This window comes from Aotus nancymaae, unplaced genomic scaffold (assembly GCF_030222135.1).
Source record: "Aotus nancymaae isolate 86718 unplaced genomic scaffold, 86718_ANA_hifiasm-v0.15.2.pri h1tg000041l, whole genome shotgun sequence".
NCBI classification, from domain to species: domain Eukaryota; kingdom Metazoa; phylum Chordata; class Mammalia; order Primates; family Aotidae; genus Aotus; species Aotus nancymaae.
Genome location: NW_026988455.1, coordinates 18,627,705 through 18,640,971, shown reverse-complemented (window position 1 = coordinate 18,640,971; position 13,267 = coordinate 18,627,705). Strand labels below are relative to the sequence as shown.

At 39.9% G+C, this 13,267-nt stretch overlaps 1 protein-coding gene across 1 annotated transcript in view; it reads right to left on the bottom strand.

Moving 5' to 3' along the window:
* Positions 1 to 13,267, bottom strand: part of HABP4 (hyaluronan binding protein 4) — a 39,137-nt gene that overhangs the window by 4,961 nt on the left and 20,909 nt on the right. The window contains exons 5-6 of the mRNA XM_064361544.1: positions 12,665 to 12,748; positions 1,185 to 1,356 (exon numbers count right to left, since the gene is read on the bottom strand). Of these exons, the coding sequence (XP_064217614.1) occupies positions 1,185 to 1,356; positions 12,665 to 12,748 (256 nt within the window). The remainder of the gene's footprint in view (positions 1 to 1,184; positions 1,357 to 12,664; positions 12,749 to 13,267) is intronic.

The following is a 13,267-nucleotide window of genomic DNA, read 5'->3' as shown; positions in this document are numbered from 1 at the left end:
GAAGAACAAAGGAAGTGGACAAGTAAAGATCCAACCCAGCTAGCTAATGGACTCAGAAAACACCTGCCTGAGATTGCCAGGGAAACAAAGCTCTGGCCGCCTGTGTCTACAAAAAGCCATTGTGAACAGCTCAAAGCTTAGTAGTAAGGCCTCCTACAGCTTGGGCTGACCAAAACAAGAGGGTGGGAGAGAATCCTCTATCTTAAATACCCTCTAATCAAAGTATTCACTCAGAAAACAAAACTAACCGAAGTGTGAATCACTCTACAATAGTATAACATTCCTGAGATTCCAAATGAAAATCAATAACTAATACCCCACAGAGAGGAAGAGCCTGCTCATTCCCACCCCGACACAGTGACTGGTATCAAGCTGTAACAGAATGACACAGATTCTAAATCCCATAATGAGAATGCTTCAGTGGACCTATCCTTAAGTTCAGTAACTTACACAGGTGACTCGATGACCAGTGGCATCCCTATCAACATACACTGCTAGATGTTTCCCCTGAAACCTCTCCCTGCAAAACGGAAGCATCTGAGAAGAGCTAGACGTGTGTCTTGAGAAATAAGGCCCTCACAACACCGAGGAGCTCCCTGAGCAACCCTCAAAGCATGCTGGCCACTGTGGCAGCGCCTGACTGAGCTGCCAGGCAATTCGGGGGCTCATCTTCTGCCACGTCTGCAGTTAGGCAGGGGGCGCAAAGCTGCTGAACCAACATGGGAAAGGCATCAGAAGAGCATGGCACCTCAACCACAGTTTAAAAAGTCATCAACTACTCACAGTGAAATGCTCTCATCAAGAATCAGAGCTGAAGGTAACCTAATCAGGGAATACAGAGTGTAGTTATCCTTTGAATAACTGAATTGTACAAGAAACAATCTGTAACTTTCACTTGAGAAAAATGAAATGCAGTTAACACACAGTGTGTGTACAGTCCCAGGGTGAGCAGGAGATGCACTGTTACTCAAACTGCTTTGCGTTCCTGTCAATAACACAGAGTTTCAATTCCTTTCCTTAATGAGTCATAAAGATACAGTACAATTGGGTATATATCATCTCGGATTAGAAACAAGAGCACCAACCACTAATGTTCCATTTTCAAGATAGAAGTGGAAAGGTCCATTTCACTTCCAGTAAGGTAAAAGTAAAGATTACCTCTACATACAAAATATAATGCTTACATCATCTCTATATTTTGACTTGTGAATCACCACTGCTTTGGAAGGAACAGTGGATTCTGGTTTCCGGATGTTAAACTCAGGCTTTGGTCTGGTCTGTTCTTGAAGATTTTTCCACTCATCTAAAGTCATCTCTTGAACTTGAGTTTCTTCTTCTACCTCCAACTCAGGAACTCTATAAAGAGATGTATAATCATAAAGAATAATTTTTGATGGTACTGAAATGTCTACTTTTATTAAAGTTATAACCATTAATTAAACATACTTTTGTGGTACTGCATCTCAAATGTAAATAAGGTAAGACAATCTTTGACTCACAAGCTTCCATATTTTATTTTCAACATTTTATGTCATCACTGCCAACAGAAGATACTTCCTGTGTTCAAAGCAATCTTTGAAAAATGGGAACATCATCATCCTGATGACATTAACATTACACTTCACCACTGGCACTCCCTTCCAGAAAGCATGACAGACAAAATGAGGTAATTATGGAAATGGGAGAAGCTACCGAAATAAAATACAGGAAACCATAAACAGAAGTTTTAAAGCAGTGGCTCATAAATGCATACTTTTGTAGCTATCCTCTTTAATGAGTTTTAAAAAGAAAACAAAGACAGACATATAGATCGATAGAATAGAATTCAGAGCCCAGAAATAAACCCTCACATTTATGGTCAATTGATTTTTTTTTTCCAATCATGGTGCCAAAGGCAATTCAATGGAGAATGGAAAGTACTTTCAACAAATGGTGCTGGGACAACTGGATATCCACCTCAAAAGAAAGAATGAAGTTGGACCCCTACCTCACACCATAAATATAAGAGCTAAAATAGAAAACTCTTAGCAGAAAACCTAGGCAGAAATCTTCGTAACCTAGACTGGGCAATGGTTTCTTCCACATGACACCAAAAGCACAAGCAACAAAAGTACATACATTGTCATCAGACACTTTCATACTACAAAGGACAACATCAAGAAAGTAAAAAAGACAGTCTACAAAATGGGAAAAAATATTTACAAATAACATATCTCATAGGGGACTTGTATCTAGAATGCATAAAAGAATTATTTATAAAGAGCCAAGCATGGTGGCTCATGCTGATAGTCCAAGCTACTCAGAAGGCTGAGGCAGGAGGATCACTTGAGGCCAGGAGTTCGAGGCTGCAGTGAGCTATGATCACATGTGTGAATGGCCACTATGTTCCAGCCTGGGCAACACAGTGAAGCACTGTTTCTTTTCTTTCTTTCTTTCTTTTTTTTTTTTTTAAGAATGCTTTATGAATTCTAGATACAAGTCCTCTTTAGTTGAGACAAATGACCACCCTCCTCACAAAAAAGGCAAGGACCTGCATAAACATTTTTCCAAAGATATACAAATAGCCAGTAAGATGCTGCACATCATTAGCTATTAGAGAAAGACAAATCAAAACCACAGAGCTATACCAGTCCACACCCAGTGGGATGGTTACAATAAAAACACATTTGACAAGCGTTAGGGAGGATGTGGAGAAACTGGAACCCACATATGCTGCCGGTGGGTATGTGAAATGATGTAGCCACTTTGGAAAGCAGTCTGGAAGTTCCTCAAAATTTTAAGCTGAGTTAGCCTCTGACCCAGAAATTTCACTCCTGGGTTTATACCTAAGAGAAATGAAAACATAAAACCACATGAAAACTTAGACCCAAGTGTTCACTGCAGCACTATTCATAATAGCCAAAAAGTGGACATAACCTAAATGTCTATTAACTAATGGATAAACCAAATATCACGTTTTTTGGAATATTATCTGGCAATAAAAAGAAACAAAGTACTAATACATATTACAACATGAACAAAACTTGAAAAAATGATGCAAGTGAAATAAACCAGGCAGCAAAGACTTCTGAATTCCATTTACATGAAATATTCAGAAGAGCCAAATTCACACAGACAGGAAGCAGATTAGTGGTGGCCAGGGGCCGCAGGGAGGGAGGATAGGGAGTGACTACTTAAGGGGCATGAGGTTTCCTTTTGGGATGATGAAAATGTTCTGGAGCCAGATCATGGTGATGGTTGCATAACACTGCAAATGTACTAAATGTCACTGAATTGTACACTTTAAAATGATTAAAACTGTAGATTTGTAAATCACCACAAAAATATGCAAAAATTGAAAGAAATGAAGACTGACACATGCTACAACATGGATGAACCTGAAAACTGTATGCTAGTTAAAATAAGCCAGGCACAAAGGGAACACGGAACGATTCCACTTAGATGAGGTACCTAGAATAGGCAAATTCCTAAACATGAGTGAAACAGAGGTTACTACGTGCTGAGGGGAAACGGGGAGTTAGTGTTCAATGGAGATAGAGTTTCTGTTTGTGATAAAAAAGTTCTGGAGATGGATGGTGGTGATGGTTACACACAATGTGAATGTTATTGATGCCAATAAATTGTATATTTTCCACTAAACTGTATATTTTAAAATGGTAAAAATGGTAATTTTTATGTTATCTATTTTTACTGCAATTTTTAAAAATTAATAATGTAATATACCCCAAACCACCCATCCATGCATTCATTCATTATTATCTGTTTGAGACAGGGTTTCACTCTGCTGGCCACACTGGAGTACAGTGGCATGACCATGGCTCACCATAGCTTCAACCTCCTGGACCAAAGGATCCTCCCATCATAGCTTCCTGAGAGTAGCTGGGACTACAGGCATTAGCCATCATGCCCAGCTAATTTTTAAAACAATTTTGTATAGACGGCGTCTCACCATGTAGCCCAGGCTGGCCTTGAACTCCTGGCCTCAAGTGATACTCCTGCCTCTGCCTCCCAAAGTGTTGGGATTACTTCTGCCAGGCCACCACACCTGGCCTCTACACTTAAAGATTTCAGTGCTATAGTATGAGAATTGTATCTTGAAGTTGTTTAAAGGAAAAAAAACAGGTGGGGAGTGAGGAGAGAATCAAATCTGTATCTTCACTGAAGAGCTGATGTAATTTAAGCTTGTATTATAGAAATAGACAGATTAATGCTGTGAAAAATATAAGCAAAATCAGTAGAGAAACCTAATCATAGAGAACCCAAAATAGACAAATTTGCAGTAACTTTATAATACCAAACTGATGGTAGAAAAAACATCAAAGCAACAGTAACATGAAGGAACATGAGGGAACTTTCTGGCGTGAACAGTAATGTTCTGTATATTGACAGGAGTTTGGATCCCATAAGTACATGCATTTGTCAAAACAGTGAATGTTTAAGATTTATACATTTCACAGTATATACATTTTATATCAGAAGAAAAAACTGTAAACAAATATTAAGTTCCATTTAGTGATATATATGTTGAACTATTTAGGAAGAAGTGTATAGATGTCTACAATTTATGAAATGTGTCAAAAAACATGGTGGATTAATGATGGATACTTATGTAAAATGAATATATAAGATATCAATGGTAGCATTTAGGTGGTGATAAGTATAGATGTTCACTGTAAAATTATTTTAAAGTTTGCTGTGTTTGGAAATTTTCATAATAAAATGCTGGAAAAATACCAATATCAAAACATAGATCTCAAATACATATTGGCAAAAATATTAAAAGATACTAGGACTTTAAAACAGCAAATTAATGAAAATAACCCAAACCTATCTAGAGAAGAACTTGGTGAAAACACTGGTAGCAGGCCGGGTGCGGTGGCTCACACCTGTAATCCCAGCACTTTGGGAGGTCGAGGCAGGCAGATCACGAGGTCAGGAGATTGAGATCATCCTGGCCAACATGATGAAACCCCGTCTCTACTAAAAATACAAAAATTAGCTGGGCGTGGTGGCAAATGCCTGCAGTACCAGCTACTCAGGAGGCTGAGGCAGGAGAATCGCTTGAACCCAGGAGTCAGATGTTGCAGTGAGCCGAGATTGTGCCATTGTATTCCAGCCTGGGCAAGAATGAAACTTCATCTCAAAAAAAAAAAAAAAGAAAAGAAAAAATCATGTTTTTCAGACTTAACTTTGGAAACATGTAAATATTTTACATAATTATAAAACAGATTTAAATTAAAATTCAATCTCTAAAATTTGAAAGTAAAATGAATCAAAGTAACCTAAATGTTTATGAAACTGGTGATATAATCATCAAGAGAAACTATTTCAAATGATTCTGAAATACAAATTTGATTACTCATCTCCCTCCTGACATAAATTTTCAGTAACTGTGTTACTGATGGTAGCGTTAGTAATGTTGTGACTGTTTTATGTGTAACAAATGATTAAAAGTACAATGTTATTCGGAACTAGAATTTTCAGTATCTAAGAAAAGGAGAAACAAGCGGTCTACGTAAGAATCCCGTATCCTAACTTTGAATTGGAAATATTGAATGAACTCATATTGTATCTTCTAATATGTGTGAGTATGTGTCTGTTTCCCAGCTCTGTCCACCGAAATGCCCTACAAACAATCAAGAACCTGGTGGGAGTGGTTCTTTATCAAAGCAGCTTTACTAAGGAAGAAATATAGATGGTAAATATCATGCAAAAAATGCTCAACATCATCAGTCATTAGGGGAATACAAATTAAAACCACAATGAAGCCAGGCACAGTGGCCCACATCTGTCATTTCAGCACTCCAGGAGGCTGAGGGGCCACTTAAGGCCAGGAGCTGCAGACCAGCCTGGGCACCAAAGCGAGACCCCATCTCTACAAAAAAAGTACAAACTTAGCTGGGCATGGTAGCACATGCCACTCAGGATGCTTAGGTGGGAAGACATTTGAGCCCAAGAGTTTGAGGTTACAGTGAGCTATGATCATACCACTGTACTCTAGCCTGGGCGACAGAGCATGACCTTGTCTCTAAAAAAAGAAAAAAAAAAAAAGGACAACAACAAAAACGCATAATGAGATATGTACCCATTATAATGACTGAAGTTGTAAAAACTGACCATACCAAGTACTGGCAAGGATGTAGGAGAACTAAACTCTCTATTACTGTTGGTGAGAGAATAACAATGGTACAACCCTTTAGGGAAAGAATTCAGCAGCTTCTTACAAAGTGAAATATAGACATACCAGGCCGGGTGCAGTGACTCACTCCTGTAATCCCAGCACTTTGGGAGGCTGAGGTGGGCGGATCACAAGGTCAGGAGATTGAGACCATCCTGGTCAACATGGTGAAACCCCAACTCTACTAAAAATAAAAAAAATTAGCTGGCCGTGCTGGCACGCGCCTATAGTCCCAGCTACTCAGGAGGCTGAGGCAGGAGAATTGCCTGAACCCGGGAGGCAGAGGTTGCACTGAGCTGAGATCACACCATTGTACTCCAGCCTGGTGACAGACTCCCCCCACCAAAAAAATACACACACACACACACACACACACACACACACACACACACACTCCATTTGGTCCAACCATTCCACTCCTAGGTATTTACCCAGGAAAAATGAAAAGTGCATACCCTTATAAACCCTTGAATATTAAAATGTATTAAAATGTTTGTAGCAGCTTTATAGCAAAAACTGGAAACCACCCAATGATCACCACCAGGTAAACAGATAAATGGTGGTCTATTGTATAACAGACAACTACTCCACAATGCAAAGGAATTACCTGATACAAATCACACAGTAAGTATGCTCGGAGGAAAAACACAGACCAAAAAAGAATACAAGCTGCATGATTCCATTCATATAAAATCACAGCAACTGCAAACGAATCTGTAGTGACAGAAAGCAGATCACTGGCTGCCTGGGGGAAACGGAGCAAGAGGGACGGCCTACACAGGAACACCAGGAAACTTTGTGGGGTGATGGCTATGTTCATGATTTTGCTCATGGTGATGCTTTCACAAGTGTACACACACATCAAAGCTTGTAAAACTGTATATGCTAAATACATGCCATTTATTGGATGTGAAGTATATCCCAAAGCTGTTTTAAAAAGACATGAGAGTAACCAATTGACATGTGTATTTCAATATTGTTTCAAACAAATAAATGGTCTTTTGAAAAAGTTTTGAGACAATCAGGGACACTGAAGAACTGTTTTAATGATATTAAGGATATTAAAACATTTTGATGGAGTAGTGGTATTCCAGTTATGTTATTAAAAAAGAGTAGCAGATGTAACACTGTGAAACGTTTATGAGTGGCATATAATATCCTGGGGGAGGCAGAAGTTGGTAGAGATATGCATGAAACAGGAATGGTCATGATTTGGTAACAGTTTAAGCTGAACAACGTACTTACAAATTCTTTATACCACTTGATTTATATAATTTTCCATAATACAAATATTTAATACAGAGCTAAAAATAAAGAAATATCAAGGAATTATAAACCTTCTTTAGCCTACTTGTGACAGAATTTTAAAAATCAACAGAACTGAATGCTATAAATTTGGTAATTCTTTCGTACTGAAGATGAACTAATTAAAGTTAATATTTAATTCCAGAAAATTCAATTTTACAAAGAATAGATTTTATGTTAAGACCACAGAGGTGCTTAAGAGTTCTATTAGTTTTAAAGGACATCATATCTAAACAAAGAACTAGATCAAAAAAGTACAAGCTGTATATGAAATGCAACCTTGAAATTGTATACAGACACAAAAAGTAAAGCATATAGTGTAATTCAGATTAGTTACAAGTTACAGCCTCCTTCAGCAGTTTCAGCCTGATACTGTTGACTGAAATGCACCTCATTCAAGAACATAGGCATGGATGTCCCATATCCCTCCCTGCTTATCAGCTGCAGTTTCAACAGGCCATATTGAAAGCAGCATAAAATCACCAAGGACAGGCTCCTTAACCTTATTCCCTACCACTAAAAGTTATTAGCAAACACACACTACGACAATCCTGTGATGCATACCCCATTTCCCATTTGATTGGCTGAGTACAGTTTTACCGGCAGTTTTAGCAATGACGACATATTCAACAGGAAAAGATGTATCCTTCGATTCTAGGAAGGACTCATACAAGCATATTTCTAACAACTAAGAGCATCATAACTGCTATTGCTTTAAATTTAACACTCCCCGGCCAGGCACGGTGGCTCACGTCTGTAGTCCCCAGCACTTTGGGAGGCTGAGGCGGGCAGATCATGAGGTCAGGAGTTTGAGACCAGCCTGGCCAACATAGTGAACCCCGTCTCTACTTAAAAAAAAAAAAAAAAAATACAGGGCCGGGCGTGGTGGCTCACGCCTATAATCCCAGCACTTTGGGAGGCCGAGGCGGGTGGATCATGAGGTCAAGAGATCGAGACCATCCTGGTCAACAAGGTGAAACCCTGTCTCTACTAAAAAAATACAAAAATTAGCTGGGCATGGTGGCGCATGTCTATAGTCCCAGCTACTCAGGAGGCTGAGGCAGGAGAATTGCCTGAACCCAGGAGGTGGAGGTTGCGGTGAGCTGAGGTCGGGCCATTGCACTCCAGCCTGGGTAACAAGAACGAAAACTCCATCTCAAAAAAAAAAAAAAAAAAAAAAATACAAAAAATTGACTAGGTGTAGTGGTGTGTGTCTGTAATCCCAGCTACTCTGGAGGCTGAGGCAGGAGAATCACTTGAACCCAAAAGGCGGAGGTTGTGGTGAGGAGAGATCATGCCATTACACTCCGGCCTGGGCAACAGAGCAAGACTCCGTCTCAAAGCACAACAAAATTTAAAAATTAATTAAATAAATAAATTTAACACCCCCATTTTTGAGTAATTCAAAGACCTTCACAATCCTTGGTTTATCATAAAAAACTTTTGGGGGGGAATTTTCTATCAAACTGATTTATGGATATAAGGTGGTCAAATCTATGGTAATGTGAATAATGCCATACACAAATTTGATAGTTATATTATTTGTTTCTAAACATGTGAAATTATAGAAATCATACTGCTTTAACCACAGTTCCCTTTATTTAGAAATGAATGAGACTAGCTAACACTGTATGCTTATCATGTGCCAGATGCTGTTCAAAATACTTCATATTAATTATTTCATGGTAAGCAATAGTTAGATATAATTAATATACCATTTTACAGATAAGAGTATCGAGGCAGAGAGAAGTCATGTAGCGAGCAAATAAATAGAAGAGGCAAGTTTCAATTCTGTCATTGCATCTCCAAAGCCCAAGCTCAACCCCTGTGCTCCACTGAGATTCAGGGAATAAGGGGGCAGAGAAATAGAAAAATACACCTAGATGGAAGACAGTCATGACATGCACAGAGCAAAGATACAAAACCTCAATTCAAATGTCCACATTTCCATTCATGCAACACCTTTTCACCCGAATATATGAAAGAGTGCAGTGAATCAAAGAAAGTAGGTTCCAGAAATGAAGCTTTACTAATCAGATACTTAACTGGGACAAGTGAATTTAACCTAAAACATAAGAAAATCTTCATTGTTTAAGCAAATACACTAGGAAACCAATTACGGTAAAAAAAAAAAATTCATTGCAGATAGTTTGTATTACTGTTTCCTCAATATTTTCTTTTAATCAAGTATTTTTCAGGAAGGAAGGGAGTTGTTGCTCCATATTCCTGCAGAGGGAAATCCTCAGAGATCCTGGCAGCTCTTACCTTCCAGGCCCAACATCTTTTCCCCCTCCCATGTTAACCAGCAGGTGTCCTAAACAGCACTTTTCGCTATTCCTACCATTCACTAGAGGAGCATGAATGCCTATGCATCTCCTGGTTCAAATTCCGGCTCTGCACACGAGCCAGGTGACCTTAGGCAGTTATTGAACCTCTGTTCCAGTGTGAGAATGGTAACAGTAGCTCCTCCTTTATGGACTGGCAAAGAACTGAAAGCGTTAAGACATGGAAGCATTTACAGCAGTTCTTGGCACACAGCAAATGCTCTAAAAATGTTAGATTTATCCTTAAAACAAAATACAAGGAGTTGTCACAGGTATCATCAGACACTAGGACACCATGCGACAAAGAACAGTTGATACTTCCGTAATGAAAGGAAGAAGATGAAAGGACGGAAGGGCACTGCATATATAACTATCACTAAAATATGTCCAATCTGAGGAAAATGAAAGTACCCTTTGGGTTGTGTGCTTGAACGTAAGTGAGAGTATATTAGATTTGTCTACCAAGACGTTCCAAAACTGAGAGGCACACTGAATGTACATTCAGGCTAAATGCCAGAACCCTGAGTGCAAGATCAACATTCAGATAAAGCTGAGTAGACAGCATCACTATCACTTAATGTATTTCTCGGGTACCAGCCCAACTTTTAGAGTATCAAAAAATTCTAATTGTATTATTAGAAATTTTGGTAATAATGTTAAAGTTTGACAAGGCAGTGCAGAAACAAGAATCTCTCAGTATGGTCGCTCAACATAGCTGCTCAACTGTGCAGCGCCTGTGATTTCAAATAGATGTTCCCTTTCCCCCAAGTCAGCAGGGAGGCGAAAGATCTGCCAGCTAGCTCTCCTGGGATATTGCAGACAGTGAGACGGTCAACAAGCTTTATTTTCTTTCAGAGTGACTAAATATTTCTCTTTAATATTATGAATGCTAGAGTATCTCAATCAATTCTATAGAATAGAATAATACTATAATTTACTCTTTATTATTCTGCCTTATATTACCTGAATTTTTGTAAATGTTGATTGGCTCAAAATGGATGTGTTCTCCTAAAGGTATCCAGTTAACTTTCTTAACATTCATACAAACTATTAATCTAGTTCCTTAGTTAGCCCACTGTCTAAATAGTCACAGTAAATGTTAATCCTCCTTTTTTTTTGGTGGAGGATGCGGGCAATGATCCAACCCTATTTCTTTAATGAAACATATGTCTTGTTTTGAATAATACATTGAAATTGTTTTGAATAGTAAATTAACAGCTTTCATAATCATCAGAAGAGCAGAGTGATCACAGAAGCCAACAGGAGAGCACGTTTAAGAAGAAATCAATAAAGTCAAATGCTTCTGAGAGGTCAAGAAAGATGCAGACTGCAGCATCCATTAGATCTGGAGATGTGGTGACTATTTCAGAAGGGCGATGAGGACAGAAGTCAGGCCTGGGCTAAAGCGAGGAACAAGCAGAGGGGAGGAAGTGAAGAAGGCTGCACGCAACTCTGAAAGCGGCGGCTGACGGAGAATGTGGGGTCCAGAGGATACTTACACGGGACAGACTGAGCATGTTAAATGCTGATTGGAAGACTAGCGTTGGGAGGAAGGAGATGAATACACCAAAAAAGGAAGGAGCTAACTGACAGTGTGAAGTTTTCACAAAGTCAGTAGGAGAGAGGATCCGAAACGTGAAGAGGTCAGAGGGGAGATGGCACCCCGGTGGTTACCACAGGGGAAGGAGCCCAGGAGGTGCGCAGCTGTAGCAGGCTGGTACCTTTGGGAGTGGGAGGATGATGAAGTTCCCAGCTAATGGCTCCTAAGTACTCTGTGACATAGAAGGAAATGCTGCATCCAGAAAATGAAAGAGTATGAGGGGGGAAGGGTACAGTGGGAGGCAGTGCCAGGGTTTTGAGGAGAAATTAAAACAGTCATTAGAGAAGGTGGGAGAAAGAGTGAACCCAAGAACCAGGGATGGCCAAGACCTGGAATATCAGTGACCAGGAACTTACTGGGGCTCTGCCAAGGGTTCCTCGTTTCAGAATATCGATGACTGGAAATTTACTGGAGTTTCAACTGGGCCCATGATGTGACTTGTAATGTTCAGCTTGTAGGAACAGGCCAAGAGAAGGCAGAAAGTGGAGTCACCCAGGAGGGGTTTTGCTAGCAAGGTACAGCAAAAAGTCCAAAGGGCCAGACAGGTTAAACTGCATGGGTATTTACGAACTTGGAAAAGTGCTGGAGACGGAGCTGGGATCTAAGCTACATACTGAAGAGAGAGGGCAGACCGGGAGACCACAGAGGGGACCAGAGGCTGAAGGTCTGTACAAGAGTCAGGCTATTCCGAGTCAAGAAGTTTAGCAAGCTGCTAGTGAAAAAGAGCTTGTGGGCAGAAGACAGAATGCCCAACTTTCACCCACTAATTATCATTGATATTCATCAGGTTATCTGAACTAATTATTAATTAGTTTGATCATCAGTCATTAATACATTAAGGTCAGACCTCTGTGATAAAAGGGGTTGAGATTTCTAGTCTGTAAAAAGCTCTTAGAAATCATTAAGAAAGGCCAGGCACAGTGGCTCGTGTCTGTAATACCAGCACTTTGGGAGGCTGAGGTGAGTGGATCACTTGAGGTCAGGAGTTCAAGACCATCCTGGCCAAGATGGTGAAACTCCATCTCTAATAAAAATGCAAAAATTAGCCAGGCATGGTGGCGCGCACCTGTAGTCCCAGCTACTCAGGAGGCTGAGGCAGGAGAATCGCTTGAACCCATGAAGCAGAGGTTGCAGTGAGCTGAGATCACGCCACTGCACTCCAGCCTGGGCGACAGAGCAAGAATTCATCTCAAAAAAAAGAAAGAAATCATTATGAAGAGGACCAACACCACAATGGGAATGAATGAAACACCCTACTTGGCTGGAGACTCCTCTTCTGGGGTGACCTGGGACTCCTCCACCACTGTGGGTTCCTCCATCGGTGCAGTCGGCTCCACGTCACTGAAAAACAGCAAGACTCTCTAGTCACACAAATATGTTCACATCAATGCCTTTGTATGTTTAAGAAAACTTTTTTTTTTTTGAGACTGAGTCTCGCTGTTGCCCAGGCTGGAGTACAATGGTGCAATCTCGGCTCACTGCAACCTCCACCCAGGTTCAAGCAATTCTCCTCCCTCAGCCTCCCAAATAGCTTGGATTACAGGTGTCCACCAGCATACCCAGCTAATTTTTTTTGTATTTTTAGTAGAGATGGGGTTTCACCATGTTGGCCAGGCTGGTCTCGAACTTCTGACCTCAAGCGATCCACTCGCCTTGGCCTTCCAAAGTGCTGGGGTTACAGGTGTGAGCTGGAGCGCCCAGCCTTTAAGGGCTTTAAAAATAAGTTTTTTTAAAAAGTAACCATAAATTGAACCACAATGATGGAAAAGACTTTCAATTTAAATAATTATTAAATTCTCAACTCCAAGCTACTGTAATCAATTTTTTAAAATCTTTTTTAAAACAAAACTTGAATAATTA